At 38.5% G+C, this 17237-nt stretch overlaps 2 protein-coding genes across 8 annotated transcripts in view; one reads left to right on the top strand and one right to left on the bottom strand.

The window, feature by feature from the left end:
* The window catches only part of lrrc9 (leucine rich repeat containing 9), a 74118-nt gene extending 58470 nt beyond the window's left edge, over positions 1 to 15648 (bottom strand). For 2 of the 6 annotated variants that reach the window (XM_087277274.1, XM_087277280.1), the window contains exon 1: positions 15498 to 15589. The gene's annotated coding sequence lies outside the window, so the exon portion shown is untranslated. Of the gene's footprint in view, positions 1 to 15497 lie in introns of all 6 variants that reach the window. The other 4 variants (XM_087277281.1, NM_001113802.3, XM_087277273.1 and 1 more) reach the window with 3 other exon arrangements.
* The window catches only part of rtn1a (reticulon 1a), a 45883-nt gene that overhangs the window by 8299 nt on the left and 20347 nt on the right, over positions 1 to 17237 (top strand). Inside the window, exons 2-4 of one of the 2 annotated variants that reach the window (XR_015504942.1) lie at positions 5993 to 6799; positions 9396 to 10703; positions 10846 to 11273. Coding sequence is in view for 1 of the 2 variants with exons in the window: in NM_001029967.3 (NP_001025138.2) it covers positions 5993 to 6799; positions 9396 to 10295 (1707 nt within the window). In the remaining variant the exon portion in view is untranslated. Of the gene's footprint in view, positions 1 to 5992; positions 6800 to 9395; positions 10704 to 10845; positions 11274 to 17237 lie in introns of those variants that run through there. The other variant, NM_001029967.3, reaches the window with a different exon arrangement.

Here is a 17237-nt window from a genome sequence, read left to right as displayed (position 1 = left end):
CTTAAGTTTTTAAAGACGTCATGATACTGAACAGCTGATGATATGATGCTAGATATTTTTAATTAAAATGAAGAAGATCTAAGCTTTACATAACTGAGTATTTGGTTTACATTTTTGGTTGAAGTATACCTTACAGTAATAAATACAGTAAGCTGACACTTGAAAACCCAATATCACAAATCACATCCGTCATACATTTTGTTTTAAATTGTGATAGCTTAATACAGTATGTCTTCACACTCCTACAAACTCAGTGAAATTCAGCCAGAGCATTTCAGACAAACCGGGAACAGAGATCTTCCAATAATGTACAGTACTGTATTTCAGTTTTTTTCCTTTCTAACTTATTCTAGTGCAGCAAAATAATGCCCCTTTAAAACAGCATCACATGGCCTCTTTAAAGAGTTTGAAAAAGATCTGTTAGCAGCTCAACACAGCAGAAATCCTTTCGACCCATCAGTAACATCACTCACACATCAATATGTCCAGCATAATCCACTTCTTACTGTCTCTCTCCCCCTAGTTGTCTCTCTCTTTCTCTGTCTGCCTGTCTAATACACTGAGGGGAAAGGCCTAGACGAGGAGGAAATGCTAGTGCGGACTGTCTGTCTGCATTCACAAAGTCACCCGGGCATGAGAGAGAGAGGCAGAGCGAGATCAACAAACAGTGCTGGGCGAATGTGAAAAGAGCATTCTTTCTGTCGCTTGCAGCCAAAGGCGCTCGGCATACAAGGACCACTCGGACACAACACAACACCAAGGGTCTCCATAGAGAAATTGATTGCATTGATCGTTCAAGACAGACCTACCTAGATTTAAACGATTTTTAAATGGAGGCGCATGAGTCAAAGTTATTAAAAAAGCTAATAGTGTATTCAAACGCTGCATGACTTTTTATTCTGAAGAACAAAATGATATTGTACCCTAGTCACTTTTAATGAGGTAAATGATGAATTGTGGGTTAGGAAATACTATAAGGAAATATAACCCACAATAATCCTAGACCAATCAGAGCAGTTGCTGTTACCATGGAAATGTAAATCGTGCCAAAAGAGCTCAGCGGTGACCGCCTACTCCCAGCACCGCAAATGACATAATACAGTCTCAGGCTGAATTCAGAATAGCATGCTTTTTACTATATAAAGATATGGCTGAAATAGTCCATTTAGTATGCTGTACTCAATTTAGGTACACCTATGAAACAACTTAGACAAAAAAGATTCTTTTTTAGTTTTGCACATTTTGGTCTGTAAATGCAGGAATGGGCAAAAATACACTGAAATGTATTTTAAACTAAAATACCAAATACATCAATTTCAAGTGTATCAAAATAAACTACGAAATACAGCAGCCAGAAATGTAGCAAAATAAAAAACTGTATTTTGTATTTTAAAAGTACTGCAAAATAATTTAAAAGGGAGCATGACAATTCTTTGCAAACCTTCAAAAGGCCTATTAGATCTATCCCCTCACCATTAAACAGACTGCTTGATAGCAGCAGCATTTCTCTGAGCAAGTTTTAAATCAGATTCTCTGCAAACTCATTCATCTCTACGCCTGTACATAAGTAGGTATTCATAGACATTTCTTTCTCTTTCATTTTAGTATACATTTTGTACAAATTTCATACAGAAAGTGCTTTCTCTATAATCACTGTCAAAACCATGTAATGCAGATAATGAGTTGGAGTATACAGTAGTACTGTATCTCTTCATTGTGATTCCTTTCCATCCATTGTCTGGTCAGTAAAATTGAAACCATCTCTTAACACGCTTATATTTTAAAAGGGTGATATATGAAGAGGTTATATACATTTTTGTTCACATATTTTTTTGCAATTGAAATTTTAAATACTTAATTACCATTATTTGTGTAGTTTACTCACTCTCTCAAGATTTTTTTCAGTTCTTCTTTAACTTCTAGAGTCTCACTTTACCCCCTTAGTGAACAGCATCTTTAGGTGATTTATATCTTTCTATCTAAAGTTCCTCTACATTTCCACTTGCAGCCCTGAGACTGAGAGTGATTATGTGCTGAAGGCTCCTCATCCTGTTCTTAAGGACCGATATTATATTCCATATAATTTCTTAAACAGAGACTGAAGCTGAATTGTACAATACTGCCATTATAAATTGATCAGGTATTGGCATTGTGTAGTTTACTATTTGCAATGATTGTTGACTTGATCCTAAATATACCCATGCCATTTGTCAGTGTTTTCCTTTATGTGTGTTGCCTTCCATATTTCAAGCATTTGATTAACTTCAATATTAATAAATTTTCTAGTCTGATCTCAAGCCTTGGCAAGCATTTTTATGATGTCATCATGTAGACTTTTTATTACAAAGTCTTTTACAGTATTTTTTAAATGCAAAATACAGAACACTGAAATATTTTGATACAAAATATTGATCAATTTTCATAAACCCCATAAAATACAAATTACAAAATGCTGTTTTGTATTTAAAATATGCATTTAAAATACATGTATCGTAAATACTGCCCATCCTTTTATAAACGAATAAAGGTTCAAATGTGCATCAGTCCTGCAGTCTGTTAAAGGGCACCTGTGTTGAAAATCAACTTTTGTAAGCTGTTTGTACAGAACTGTGTGCATGTTTAGTGTCCGCTGTCATATTGGAGTCATATAAACAAAAGTCTCTTTTTAAAAAATTCCTTAAAGTTACCTTAAAGTTATACCCAAATCCCAGTAATTTTGAGGCCCACCGCAATGTGACGTAGGAGTGCGGTTTTTAAAACAGAGTGTGTTTGTAATAAAGTAAGTAAAATTGCTATGTAATTCTTAACTGCTATAATCACCACGGCCGCATGGTGTCAATAAATGCTAATATGTGTATGTGTGTGTGAGAGTGTGTACTGCAAACAGCATTTGTATGAGACTCATCATTTCAGAAAAGCTTGAATAGAAACCATCACAATACATGAAATAAACGTACTTGGTATTTCTGACTAATGAGCTATATTTCAGCTTCATCCGAGTCTGTCTCTGACACTGCTGTTTATCTGACGTAACGCATGATAAGAAGCAGACAGGCACGCGGGAACGGTGGGCAGGGAGAAGCAGCTCGTTTGGATTTAAAGCCACATGCTACAAAAACAGCTACAAACATATTATAGACTAAAATGGGAAGATTGTGGAGGCTATAATAAATAATCTTATGGGTGTTTTGATCTGAAACTTTACAGACACATTCTGGAGACACCAAAGGCTTATTTTACATCTTGTAAAAAATAGGTGCCCTTTAAAACAGAGAAGGAGGGGTCCTATATTTATCTCTCATATTTCTGATTTACTTCTGTTTAGTGTTGCTAATACACAACACATTGGAAATGTATCTGGTATTTACACATTTAGCACACAAATAAAAATGAAGGAATTCCTAAAGTACTCGTAAAGTACTTTCAACAACTGTACTTACATTTAATTCACTACCAAAAAAGGTGGTTTCTAACTGTACATGCTACTATTTTATATCCCAGTGTTGATTAAGTATTCCTGATACAGTATTCATATTACTTCATTTTGAGTGTTAGAAATTCAGCTAGTTGCCAATAACATTTCTATCTTTTATTTCATTCATTCATTCATTTTCTTTTCGGCTTAGTCTCTTTATTAACCTGGGGTTGCCACAGCGCACTGAACCATCAGCTTATGCAGCATATGTTTTATGCAACGGACCCCCTTCCAGCCACAACCCATCACTGGGAAACATTCATACACTCTCATTCACACACAAACACACACACACACACAGACACACTACGGACAATTTTTAGCGTACCCAATTCACCTGTACCACATGCCTACGACTGTGGGGAAAACCTGAGCACCCGGAGGAAACCCAGGGAGAACATGCAAACTCAACACAGAAATGCCAACTGACCCAGCCGAGGCTCAAATCAGCGACCTTCTTGCTGTGAGGCGACAGCACTACCTACTGCGCCATCGCGTGGCCTATCTTTTATTTCATCTAATATTTTTCTTTTTTTTCTAGCTTTATTTCATTTACCAAACATACATTTCTGTTATTTAGATAAAAATTACATAATTTCATATTTTACCTCATACTTTGTTTTTTTGTTTGTGTGTGTGTGTGTGTGTGTGTGTGTGTGTGTGTGTGTGTGTGTGTGTGTGTGTGTGTGTGTGTGTGTGTGTGTGTGTGTGTGTGTGTGCGTGCGTGCGTGTGTGTGTGTGTGTTTGTGTGTGTGTGTGTGTGTGTGTGTTGTCTAACAACAAAACACAAGTATGCTGCTTTAAAAGATAGCTATCTGTATAGACTGCAAGGGAGTTTGGTCTTGAAGCTTTGGAATCAGAACCTTGCCATTGGACCATTATGATCTTATTACCCACTGTAATTTTAGCACCAGCTGATGGGAATTAAACCTAAGTGTGCGCTTGTTATTGGAGATGTAACAGTCACAGGGTTCGTTGTCCAGCTATCATTAATCCTCTTAAGACTTGAATGATTTTACAGAGATGAGCAGATGTTTCCAGCTGTCTCTGAGGGCTCTGCCTTTTCCATCTGCTCTTCCTCTCAGTCCAGTGGGAATCACATTTACAGTACTTCACAAAAAAGAATCAATGTTGTTTCTCTGTGTAGATTCTTTCTACTCTCTGTCCTTTTGTCTATTATCTCTTTGTAAAACTGCCTTTGTCTCTTGCCTTTGTCTTCACTTCATATATTGTACTGCATATGCACTCAATGTAGTAAATCTGACCTCTGCACAGTCTCTGCAGGGTTTCTGCTGTTTTTAAATAATAATAATAATAATAATTCCTTACATTTAGATTTAGTGCATTTCTGGACTCTCAAAGTGTCTTACACATTTTTGGGGGAAATCTCCTTATCCACCACCAGTGTACAGCATCCACCTGGATGACTCAACAGCAGCCATATTGCACCAGACCGCAGAGTGAAGCCAATTTTGAAGCCAATTATGATATGGGGATGGTTAGGAGGCCATGATGGACAAAAACCAGTGGGCAAATTTGGAATTTTTAACGACCACAGAAAGTCGGTACCTCGATTTAACGTTTCATCCAAAAGACGACACTCACTGAGCAGTGGAATGTCTGCTTCACTATACTGGGGCGTTAGGACCCACATAGACTGCAGGTTGAGCGCCCCCTGCTGGCCTTACTAACACCACTTCTGGCAGCAACCTGGTTTTCCCATGTGGTCTCCGATCCAGGTATTGACCGGGCGCAGCCCTGCTTAGCTTAAGTGGGTGACCATGTGACGCCCCATGTCAACGCATCCCATTCACTTTGAATTGGTGACGTCAAGTGTTGCCGAACTGAACTGTGTGTCCATCGACGCTGCAGAAGTAGGGGATTTCGCAACTTTTTAAGCGCCAACGGAAGCATCAGCCAACCAGATTCTTTATGCAAATAACCCAGCTTAAACAGTAGCCGATTGCGCACTAATTTCAATGGCTGACGCTGCTATGATGATCATATCAGCCCCAGCACACCCTCGGTCAAGTGTTGACGCTGAAGCCCAGTGTGAATGCACGGTGAGAGTTGCAGAGAGCTAGCTGCTGGTCGTAATTAGAGGCCTTATAGATGTCTATGTGCTTTAACTACTTTTTACAAGTGTTCTTCTGTCATATTTGATGTTGAATAGCCATTAGCCAATTCTATTTGCTATTCTTTTAGAATGAAAAAATCATGAAAACACTGAAAGTTAAATCTTTGCACATATATGCTCTAATACATCATACCTACATTCAATTGTTTCTTAAATGCACTTGTCTCAAGTTATGAATTTCGAATTCAAGTGTATATGTTTTCAGAAGTAATGTATTGTCTTGACTATTGTCTTTTTGTTAGTTTAAAGAAAGGGTAACTTCAAGTTGAATCCAGGCAGATTCGGTTTCGGTTAACTCATGCTTTTAAGGCAGGATGTGAACTTATTGATTTGATTTCAGTTACTAATGACACCGTCTCTCCTTCTCTCTGTCTCTCTAGGTGACTCTCTATCTGACATGTTTATGAAGTCATCTCCTGTAGAGGGTGATCTGTACACCTCTCTCCTTTCCTCAAAGTCCTCTTCCAACCCTTTCAATGACGGAGCCTCTCTCTTCTCCTCCGAGGGCAACCGTTCTCCACCTGCACCCACCGGAACCGACTCCGGCATCGGCATGACCCCAGGGGACCCCTCAGACCATCAGACGACCCTACAGGGCTCGCACAAAAGTGACCATTACAGCTACATGGACATGGGGGGTGACCTCTGTGATTTCGGGAGCATGGGAAATGCTAAGAACAAGCAGCAACCTCCCATGTCTGGATATGGAGATGAGGAAGATGAAGAAGATGATGATGAGGATGAAGATGACATCCAGGATTTCAAGCCTAAGATTGAAGAAAGGGGAAGTAAAGAATCCAGCCATGATCCCTTTGATCTGGGTCGCTATTTGGAGAAGAGTCCGCTCGGATCTGAAGACACGGAGGTGAAGACAAGTACGGGATCAGCCGGTGGGCAGCACGCATTTCCATATGTGGAGGATCCTTCGGATGAAGAAATGGCAGATTTTCGGTCATATCGCAGGATGGAAACGCCGCAGAGTGCCAGTCCTGTGAAGATCACAGTAACAACAGAGTCCCACAGCACTGCGAGTGAGCCAGTGAGAGTGTCTCCACAAGGTGGCATGTCTGAGAGAGACAGCGTGCTCAGTTTTGGACAGCAGGGTCTTCCCACGGTAACACTGTCAGAACCAGAGGATGACAGCGCAGCATCGTCAGCTAACCACTCCCCTAACCACTCCCCTACAGGTAGATCCTGCCCACCTGTGATGCACCTGCTTGCGCACCATCATGAATTGAAATGAGAATGCCTTTTCATAATCCACATTCTATTTAACATCTGAATTCAGTTCAATTAAAGTAGCAAACCTCTAATTTAAAGGTGAAGTCGATAGTTTCCAGCTTGTAGAAGTACACAAATAAACCAGGCAGTGTAGATAAGTTATGGTCTTGCATCTAATTCATTCTAATCATTTATTATTTTGGCATTTTTGTCAGCAAACTGTAGTACTGTAGTAAGTTAGTACTGTGACTAATTTTGTAACATATAATTGATTCTAAAGTGTTAGTTTACCTTAAAATTAAAGCTCTGTAATTAATTACACACTCTCATGTTGTTCAAAACCCCTGAGACTATTCTTTACTTTTAGAACACAAGGTATAATATTTTAGGTGAAACTTGAAAGCTACCTTATCCTCCATATAACAAGGTAATCCAGATAATTCCAGAAAAGGCCATATGCCTTCAGTGTTTTATTCAGAATATTATTTACCTATCAGAGTAGTTTTGTGTTCTCATGAAACAGAAATTACAACTTTATACTAGGGCTGCAGAAAATATTGCTTCAGCATCATTATCACAACGTGTACTCGATAATCACATCGCAGGACATACAGTTTTGAGTCTTAGGTATAGTTGACCAGGAACCACCAAACATGTGATTTGTAGAAAGACTGCAAAGTTTAACCACAAAAGAGTGAAAGTTTATCATCTGTTTTTGAGGCCTGTGACTGTGCATTGCCGAAATGCTTTTCTTTTTTAGATATTTGGACTAGGAACAAGACGAAGAAGCATTATCTAGACAAGCAAAAAATATTGTCTTGTTTTTAGAAAAAAAAATCCAAAATTAAGTGGAGATTTTCCTTAACAAGCAAAATAATCTGCGCAGAAATTTCTTTTTTTCTATTGTGAATATTTTATTTATATATATATATATATATATATATATATATATATATATATATATATATATATATATATATATATATATATATATATATATATATATATTTATTTATTTATTTATTTAATTATTTCTGTTTACTCCGAATACTGTTAGACTCGCCAGAAAAATGTCTGAGCTTCCTAGTCAAACCATCTGGTTAAATTGTATTTATATCTTTTTCTTTCCATTTATAACTGTTTCTTCTCATCAGTGTCAGTATAGGGTGCACATATATATGTCATGCTTGGCCGTGCCTCTGACATATCACCTCTGATGTACCTCTGTGCTTTGTTTTAAACAGAGGAAATCACATGCAGGCATTTGAAGGCACTTGAAGTTACATCAGTGCACAGCGCTCACATACGCACAATATACTGACACTGAGGAGAAGAAACTGTTGTAAAAAATTTTTATTTTTGTTTCAAAAGTTCACACTTAGCTGATGATTGATTATAAAGCTTGTTTGACATGCTGTCCCGGGAGAAAGCCCTGAGCTCATAAGATCCTCAAGCCAGGGTCTCTCTCCTGTTTACAAGACGAGAGGGGAGTTTGAGCTCAGGTAGATCTCGAGAGCCCAGGGAAACCCACGTTTGCTGGGGGAGAACGTGTAAACTCCACACAGAAACGTAGGTTGGCTAGGAAAGGACTAGAACCAGTGACGTTCTTGCAGTGAGGCAACAGTGCTAACCACTGGGCAACCTTGCCACCCATCTAGGAAAGGTAGAGGAGTAGGGGTGGAAAGGGGGATTCTTCAAAAAGTAGATGGTTGTCATATGAAACTTAGGGTATTTATAGTGGCTTAGGAATTGTCTGATGGGTGAATCATAAATAAAATAATGTGGGACCAGCTGCAAGCAATCATAAGCATGTGATACTCTCGAAATTACTTTATAAATAAACTTTACTTTATGTGCGAACAATAGCCCCTTTCACACAGTGATACCTGTAAATATCCTGAAAATTACCGGAATTAATTTACCGGTTAATTAAAAAAAGCGCCGTTTTTCCAGAAAAGATCATTCACACATCCATTCCAAAATACCGGTAAATTTTGACATCATTTACCAGAGATGAGCTCAAAATGGCTGCGCTTGTATATGTAAACGTAATAGGGATCCAGCTTGATGATTTCACTTCTATTTAAAGCTTTAGCATTCATGCAGCTTATCCCAGAGACATCCATTCTGGCAAATTATCGGTAAAGTTACGACTTCTCTTTCCAGAAAATTGCCGGAACAAATTTACTGTTTTTTTCAAAAAGGTCCTGTTCACACATGCAGATCTTTCTGGAAAATTGCCGGTAATTTTCTGGAAAGATCTGTATATGTGAAAGAGGCTAATATCTTGATAGTATTCAGTTTAACATCTGAAGGCATATGGTCTGTTTTGAAGATGTTTTTTGGAACCTATCTAGACTTTAAATGAGACGGGAAACTTGCTGTCTATGAATGATGAGGGAGCTCTCAGAATTGACCTGAAATATCTTAATTTGTCAACTTAATACTAGCAAATGTGCTTTGGAACAACATGAGGACGTGTATAATTAATTAAAAAAATGAAATTGTTGATCCTTTTAAATATTTACAGTTTATACATTTCTCAAACTCCTTTTTTTCCAGGTCGAGAGTCTCCATCTGATGTGCTGTTCCACCCTGCAGGAATGAAATCTATGAGCTCCACCCAAGATTCAAGCAGTATCAGCTCTCATCCCAACCCTCCTCCAATCCACGATATCAAGACCTCAGCCAAGCCCTCGTCCCCATGGGCTCAAGACCTTCAAGGCAGTGGAGATGAGTCTGGAGATTCAGAAATTGAACAAGTGGCTGAAGAATTAGATTCACCATTACATGACCTGACATCTAAGACCCCGCCTGCAAAGGGTGGATTCAGTCCAACAAGCAACCCGTTTGAGCCGCCCAGTTACACATCTGCCACTGATAAAGCTAGTAACCCATTTGACAAGCCACAAACCAACAAGGTCAGTGCTAGTAACCCATTTGATCTCTCTGCGGGTTCCAAGATGGGCTTCGGTCAGTCCAGTAACCCACCACTTTACAGTCTGCTAAGAGAGGAAAGAGAGGCAGAGCTCGATAGCGACCTGCTAATTGAATCAGCTTCGGAGGAAAGTCCCAAGAGGGAGCAGGAATATTCTGCTCCAAAACCACCAGAACCATCTTCCCCCCTGATCACAGACAACATGTCTTCAAAGCCCATCACGACCTCTAGCGTCTCTTCCTCTCCATTCACTGAGCCCAGAGTCGTCAGCGCTCAGAAAGAACCGGAGAAAGAAAAGGAGAAGGAAAAGGAGAAAGCAGCACCAATTGAGAAGCCCAAGCCACAACCAGAGGACAGCTGGTCCACCAAACCCAGGCCCGCAGTAATGGGAACGTCTACAGTGACTCCGGAGAAGCAGCCCAGTCAGGAGACGGAGAGTAAAAGCAAAAGCAGTATTGTTAGTTCGAGCACAGAGAAAGAGGCTGATCTGTCCTTGCTTCTCCATGGCTTCAGCAGACAGAAAGGTAAGAGACTCTGCAGTTGTTTTTCTTCTCCTATCAGTTTTGTTATTCTTAGTGTGAAAATAAAAACAATTCAAATTCAGCTTATTTATTTTTAAAAAAAAAAGCTGGTAGTAAACTTTTTATGCATTTTGGCCCTTCACTTACACAACAACCCTGTTTTGCTGGCCTGAAAACTTTTACAAATGGGTTAAACGTGCAAAACTATGCTGTGTAAATCATTAATACTCGTGCCATTATTGTACATTTAAAACATAAATAATGTTTTAGATCAGTAAGAATGATTCTTATGATTAAAGTCAAACCACCTACCAAAAAAGAAAACATCTGTCAGGGTGTGTGATTTAAAATAAACTATTCTTTATAGGATGCCTAAGGTTTTTATTTTGTCAATAAATATATGTCTTTTCTATTCATAATCAGCCACCAAAAAGCAATCCAAGCAACTTTTATAATATTACTCATTCAATCATTCATTCTTCTTCGGCTTAGTTTCTTTATTCACCAGGGGTCACCACAGCAGAATGAACCGACAACTTATCCATGCGAGAACATGCAAACTCCACACAGAAATGCCAAATGGTCCAGCCGGGACTCGAACCAATGACCTTCTTGCTGTGAGGTGATTGTGCTACCCACTGCGCCACCGTGTCGCCTCATCTGATCATAGTAATAATAATTTGCATAACCTCTGCAATTGACCAGCATCATGTTGACAGATGAGGTAAATAAAATTATGCCGTTATGATAGTTTAATTATAAAGTTTATTTATAAACTACTGACTCGATAAGTCATCGAACTGGCAATAAAATAGTATAACGCATTGATTTAAACTTTCATTAATCTTTATATACAGCACGTATAGCTCGGGGGTCAGGAAGTTCTCTGAAGATAACATTATTCTACAATTATTTTTTATGTGTTTTTAAAGGTAAATGAAGGTTATACAATGTGTGTTGTTCATTTCAGAGCTCCTCTTTAAAAAACAAAATGACAAAAAAAAACCTGCAAGTTCTGAAAAAGCCTCAGACAGGTCAGAAAAAGTAACTCAAAAGTAACTCAAAAGTATCGTAACACATTACTTATCATAAAAAGAAACTAAGTAACCAGTGCTTAATTTAATTCACAAATTAAGTGCTTAACAGATCGGGGTAACAGATTCAACATACTTCCCGAGGATGGGGAGGTGTCGCGCACGAAAATGAAGAGCCGGGGCGGGTGTTGGTTGTCGCGGACGAAAGTAAAGAGCGTTGGGGAGTCGCGAAAACAAAGTGAAAGTGAACAGCAGACTGAGGAGGAGGGCGGTTGAGGAGGGGGATCTGTAAAATGAGGTGCCAGATTAGATTGTAGAGGTGCCGGATCCGGCATGTTCCTGCACAAACTAAGCCCTGCAAGTAACCCAACTAGTCACTTTTTTAGGGATTAACTCAATATTGTAATCCAATACTTTCTAAAGTAACTTTCCCCAACACTGGTCCCCTTACTTTTATATATAACCGCAGAAAAAACCTTCACATCTCAGTCGATACAGGATAGTTTGAATGTTGTGATTGGCAATGAGGGGCCTTGTCAAAACATTAAGAGTCTGGAGTACTGCAGGTTTGGAGAGCAGCTAACATGAGTGACAGGGAGCATCTTGACAGCTGTGGTGAGAGGTGGAGAGTGTCATGAACTGATGAAGTGATGATGCAACAGCTCTAGCTCATCTCCTGTTTATCACCACATGGCATCTCTGACATATTTTGTACAAAGAAGAAGTACATTTATTTTCCTTTCAATTTATCCAACATATGTTTTTACGCAGCGGATGCGCTTACAGCTACAACCCAACACTGGGAAATACCCAAAAACTCTTGCATTTACACGCATACACTATGGCCAATTTAGCTTACTCAGTTCACCTTTAGCGCATGTTTTTGGACTGTGGGGGAAACCGGAGCACCCGGAGGAAACCCACAAAACACAGGGAGAACATGCAAACTCCACACAGAAATGCCAACTGACCCAGCCAGGGCTCAAACTAGTGACCTTTTTGCTGTGAGGTGACAGTGCTAAACCACTGAGCCACTGTGCTGCCCATCCAAATATTCCAGTTTAGATTTTCCATTATGCAAAGTTGTCATGCCAGCCAAAAGGCCCAATATGCTTCAAATGCAACCATTTAGAGCAGTGGTTCTCAAACTGTGGCACGTGTACAACTAGTGGTACGCAAACTTCCTTTTAGTGGTACGTGGAGGAATCGCTGTATAATTAAACTAAAAAATTGAACACACTTTTAACGCATACAATAACACAGATGTGATCAGTAAATTGATTTTAATAGGCGAAACCTTTTATTTTATTTTCAATTTTTTAATGTTTGTTATGTATTCTGTCTTAGCCTAAAGGCAAAGCTCTCGATTTACCGGTCAATCTACGTTCCTACTCTCACCTATGGTCATGAGCTTTGGATCATGACCGAAAGGACAAGATCTCGGATACAAGTGGCCGAAATGAGTTTCCTTCGACGGGTGGCAGGGCGCACTCTTATAGATAGGGTGAGGAGCTCTGACACCCGGGAGGAGCTCGGAGTAGAGCCGCTGCTCCTCCACATCGAGAGAAGTCAGCTGAGGTGGCTCAGGCATCTGTTTTGGATGCCTCCTGGACGCCTACCTAGGGAGGTGTTCCAGGCATGTCGCTCCGGGAGGCGGCCTCGGGGAAGACCCAAGACATGCTGGAGGGACTATGTCTCTCGGCTGGCCTGGGAACGCCTCGGGATCCCCCCGGAGGAGCTGGGTGAAGTGTCTGGGTATAGGAAAGTCTGGGGTTCTCTCCTAAGACTGCTGCCCCCGCGACCCAGCCCCGGAAAAGCGGCAGAAGATGAATGAATGAATGAATTATTTAATGTATTCTATCATTTGTAGCTAATTTCCTTCCCATATTTGTAATGGTTGTTGGGGGCGTATCCCATATTTTTTTATCCCAATATTGACAGCTAAGTTTCATCCCTTTTCTGACACACAAAGCCTACTCTAACGCGCACTATGCAGATCTAATTTCTAATTTAAATATGTAAATACAAATCATTAATTTAAAATACAAGTTAATGTTTAGATTTTAAAGATATACAAATAAGTCATATATAACATGTACCATATATTTCAAAATTTATCAAAAAGAGTTTATATGTGAATATGATAAAATTTATGAGGTCCAAGGAACATTTCCAGGTTTTGATGAGTAGGCTAACATATGTCAATACTTTACATTTAAGCACAGCAGTTTTCTGTTTACTTTAAGAACAATGCCATTTTTAATTAACTTTCAAAAGCACACGTTGATGATTTATTTATTTTTAATGTTTTAGTTAATGTTCAAACTATTAATAATGTTAAAAGTGGCTGACAATAATAAATATTCATAACAATAGCAATTAATATAATCTGTATGTTTTTTGAACTGTGCAGAGCTGTAGCTGCTTAATTAAGCCTAATACGATACTTTGTATTTCAATACTGGTTATTATGGTGGTACTTGGAGAGACAATTTTTTTCTGAGGTGGTACTTGGTGAAAAGTTTGAGAACCACTGGTTAAGAGAATGTGAGTTTTTTTCAATGTTTAATAAATGTGATGCAGACAAAAAAAAAAACATAGCAAAATTTCTCTGGGCCAAATCTGGCCCACACAATCAGCTTTTGCTTGGCCTACATGCCGCAGTGAACTGCAGTACATGATTGGACAGAGCCTGGCTTCCATAGAAGGGCCAAACATGGGCCATATCTCGGCCAAGTCTCAGCCAAGTTACTAACTAAAATCTGGGTCTAAACTGAGCCAGATATGTTAATGTGTCATTCAACTGCAATGAATTTGACTTACCCACAAAGTAATTTGTTTTATGGTCGCACTTTTTCTCAAAGTGACCTGATTGGTAGAATTTCTTTCTTTTTAAATTTTTTTTAATGTATTTTAAAAGTAGGTCAAGATAGGCCAAACATACGAGGCCCACATATAAATTTTTAACATCTGGCCCAAATACTACACTTGATCTGGCCCAAGTCTTGTGTGCTGCCTTAAAGACGGTGCCACCTCTGCCAAACCTGGGCCATTTTGGCCCACAAGCTGTATGCCAGTGCTAGGCAAATGCCTGTTTTGCCAGCTTTATTCCAAATCTGGAACTCTTTGCTACCTGGGAAGTTTAACTGCAAAAGCGGTTGTTTTTCTGTGTACCCAGATTAAAAGACTAAGGACTGCTATTTAAATCAAACACAGCCAGTAAATGACTGATGCCCCAAATTTTCTTTTCTTGAGCAATTTACGATACGAATGAATTTGAAATGCTTTTCAGACACTTTTCTGACACTGTCCTGGATTTGACTGGTAATTAAGCTCATTGATCATCTGACTTATTAGCGACTCTTTAAATGTGTAGTCACGCAGTTCTACAAAGCTCAGAGGATGCAGTGTTGAAAAGATTATTGTCACAGCTGGTGATTTATGAAAGCCTGCTTATATTATACTAGTTTAAATCAATGGTGGATAGCACGAAAGACAATTGCTGTGTCCAGAAATACAAAACCACAGCCTTTACGTAAGGGAGTAAAGAACGTCCAGCATTTGTGTAACAACATGTCAACTAGGATGCCTTAATCTATTCTGAAAGCAGCATATGTTTGTGGTTTAGTGCGAACTCCAGATTTCTTAAGTACAGTGGTCAAAATATAATTTGAATCTAAGCTATGAATCATTTAAAAAAGTGAGGACAATATTATTTTGTGCATTTTCATTTTTCAATTACTGTGCACCTCATTTATTAACATAAAATGTATAAGTATAATAAAAAATCTACAGATACAAATAGATCAAAATTATGGCTTCACAAAATACAACAAAATAATAAATAAATAAATAAATAAATACTTTTACAAATATTTTTGACATTTTTAACTGGATTTAACATAAACATAATTACAATTTGTTTCAATGTTATTTTATTTTCATCCATTTTGAAATGAATCTTTGCTGTTCCTAATCTTGCATATGATTTATTTTAAAGCAAAAGTTATTGATTCTTTCATTTATGATCAGTGCGGTTCATCTAGCTTTAGCTCATTGTGGAACATTCCAGAAACCGAGTGTAAACAATCCCACACTCTGTTCAAACCTTTTATATAACACATAAAAACAGTACTTACTTTAATTCAACATGCATAGAAAAATTACCAACCTTAAAAACGATAACGGGGTCAGTTTCTATAATTGAAGGTAAAAGTGCTCCTCACTCTTGTACAGGTTACCTTGCGACCGAGTAATCTGTGTAGCTCACAGCGCCCACTATTGGTTAAATCTACTACCATGCGATTGTTCTGGTGATCTGCAGGATGTGTGGGTTAGGTTTTTTTTTTTGTTGTGTCTTTGCCAGTGTTAGGGGAAGATATTACTCAGAAAAATATAGCTTGATAAGTATAACAATATACAATATACAAAAAAACAACACTTCTAAAAAAGTTGCTACATGAAAGCAGCTAGTTACATTGAAGCTACTTTTGTCTTTATTACAAAGGCGTGTATAATACAAAAATGTGAATAAATATAAGTAAAATATTTGGTTCTTAAACAAATTAAACAGTGTAATACACTTTAATGTTCAAAGCTTAATGTTTTATTACAGACAAATTTTTAATTTCTCAAGCAATAACAAAATAATTAACTTAGATTAAGCACACAGTCGCAGTTTCTCAATAACAAAAACTGATTTATAGACCATTGCAGGTTCACAAAATGAAATATTGCTGACAAAGAGCACGTGTTTGTGTGCATGGAACTGTATTATCCTTCTCCCTACCTGTTAAATTTGATCTAACTTTAATCCATGTCCTGAAACACACCACCTCTCCTGCTTTCATTTTTCACTTCGTACATTATTAAAAGTATATAATGCAAGCTGACAGTAATACAAGTTTCTGGCACCGCAGCATATTGTTGTCATATTTTATTTACATTGTTTGCTTATTTTTATTTAACAAATTAGCATAAGCCTGGAATTTAGTGCAAGTTGGTGCTACTTTGCCTTATGGTCAGGGCAGTAAGTGACTGTATTGCTGTCAAAAACTTTACTTGTTTAGCACAAAAGTTCGTTACATACAAAAATATATGTGATGTGCTTTGTTTTCTTTGTTTGCTCATTCCGACACCGTGACACAGTGCTAAAGTCCAGCACCTTCACATTAGCTTTTGTCCTGACTAGTGCGGTTGAATGACATTTGTCCTGGGAGCACTGTACAAATGTGGCAGGGATGGGCAAACTCGGTCCTGGAGGGCCGGTGTCCTGCACAGTTTAACTCCAACTCTAATCAAACACACCTGCTTATAGATTTTCTAGTGATCTTGAAGACACATGTTCAGGTGTTTTTGATTAGAGTTGGAGCTAAACTATGCAGGACACCGGCCCTCCAGGACCGAGTTTGCCCAACCCTGGGGTAGACACATGCTCAGGGTCCGTATGCGATATCTAGTGTATATATCTATGGTGAGGTACTGTAGCTAGCTACTCCCAACTAAATATTTGCAGACAGTTTTAACGATGCCTTGAAAAGGGCCGGAGTCATCAGAAATAGGAACGTATGGTTAATCAAATTTGATAAATGTTTAATTTTCTAGCCATAAATATGCATTGTAGGAATTTAAAAAAAGACTAAACAAATATAAAATCTCAGCTAGATATGTATGGTCATTTTGAAGCTGACATGGAATGATTTCCATTGTAATGTGCCTTCATACTATCAAGCTTATTGTGAGGTCACAGACAGATCCACTCTGTTCTGAGGTCAGCTGAGGCTGAATTAAAGACTTAATCTCCCTCTAGTGGTGCATTTCAACAACTGCATTGTGTCTGATTTACATAAATTCTTGTTAAAAACTCAATCAATTGTGACTAACACAAAAGAGATCACAGCTACTTTAAATT

This window comes from Danio rerio, chromosome 13 (assembly GCF_052040795.2).
Source record: "Danio rerio strain M-AB ecotype USA chromosome 13, GRCz13ab, whole genome shotgun sequence".
Lineage (NCBI taxonomy): Eukaryota > Metazoa > Chordata > Actinopteri > Cypriniformes > Danionidae > Danio > Danio rerio.
This window is presented reverse-complemented; position numbering and strand designations above follow the sequence as displayed.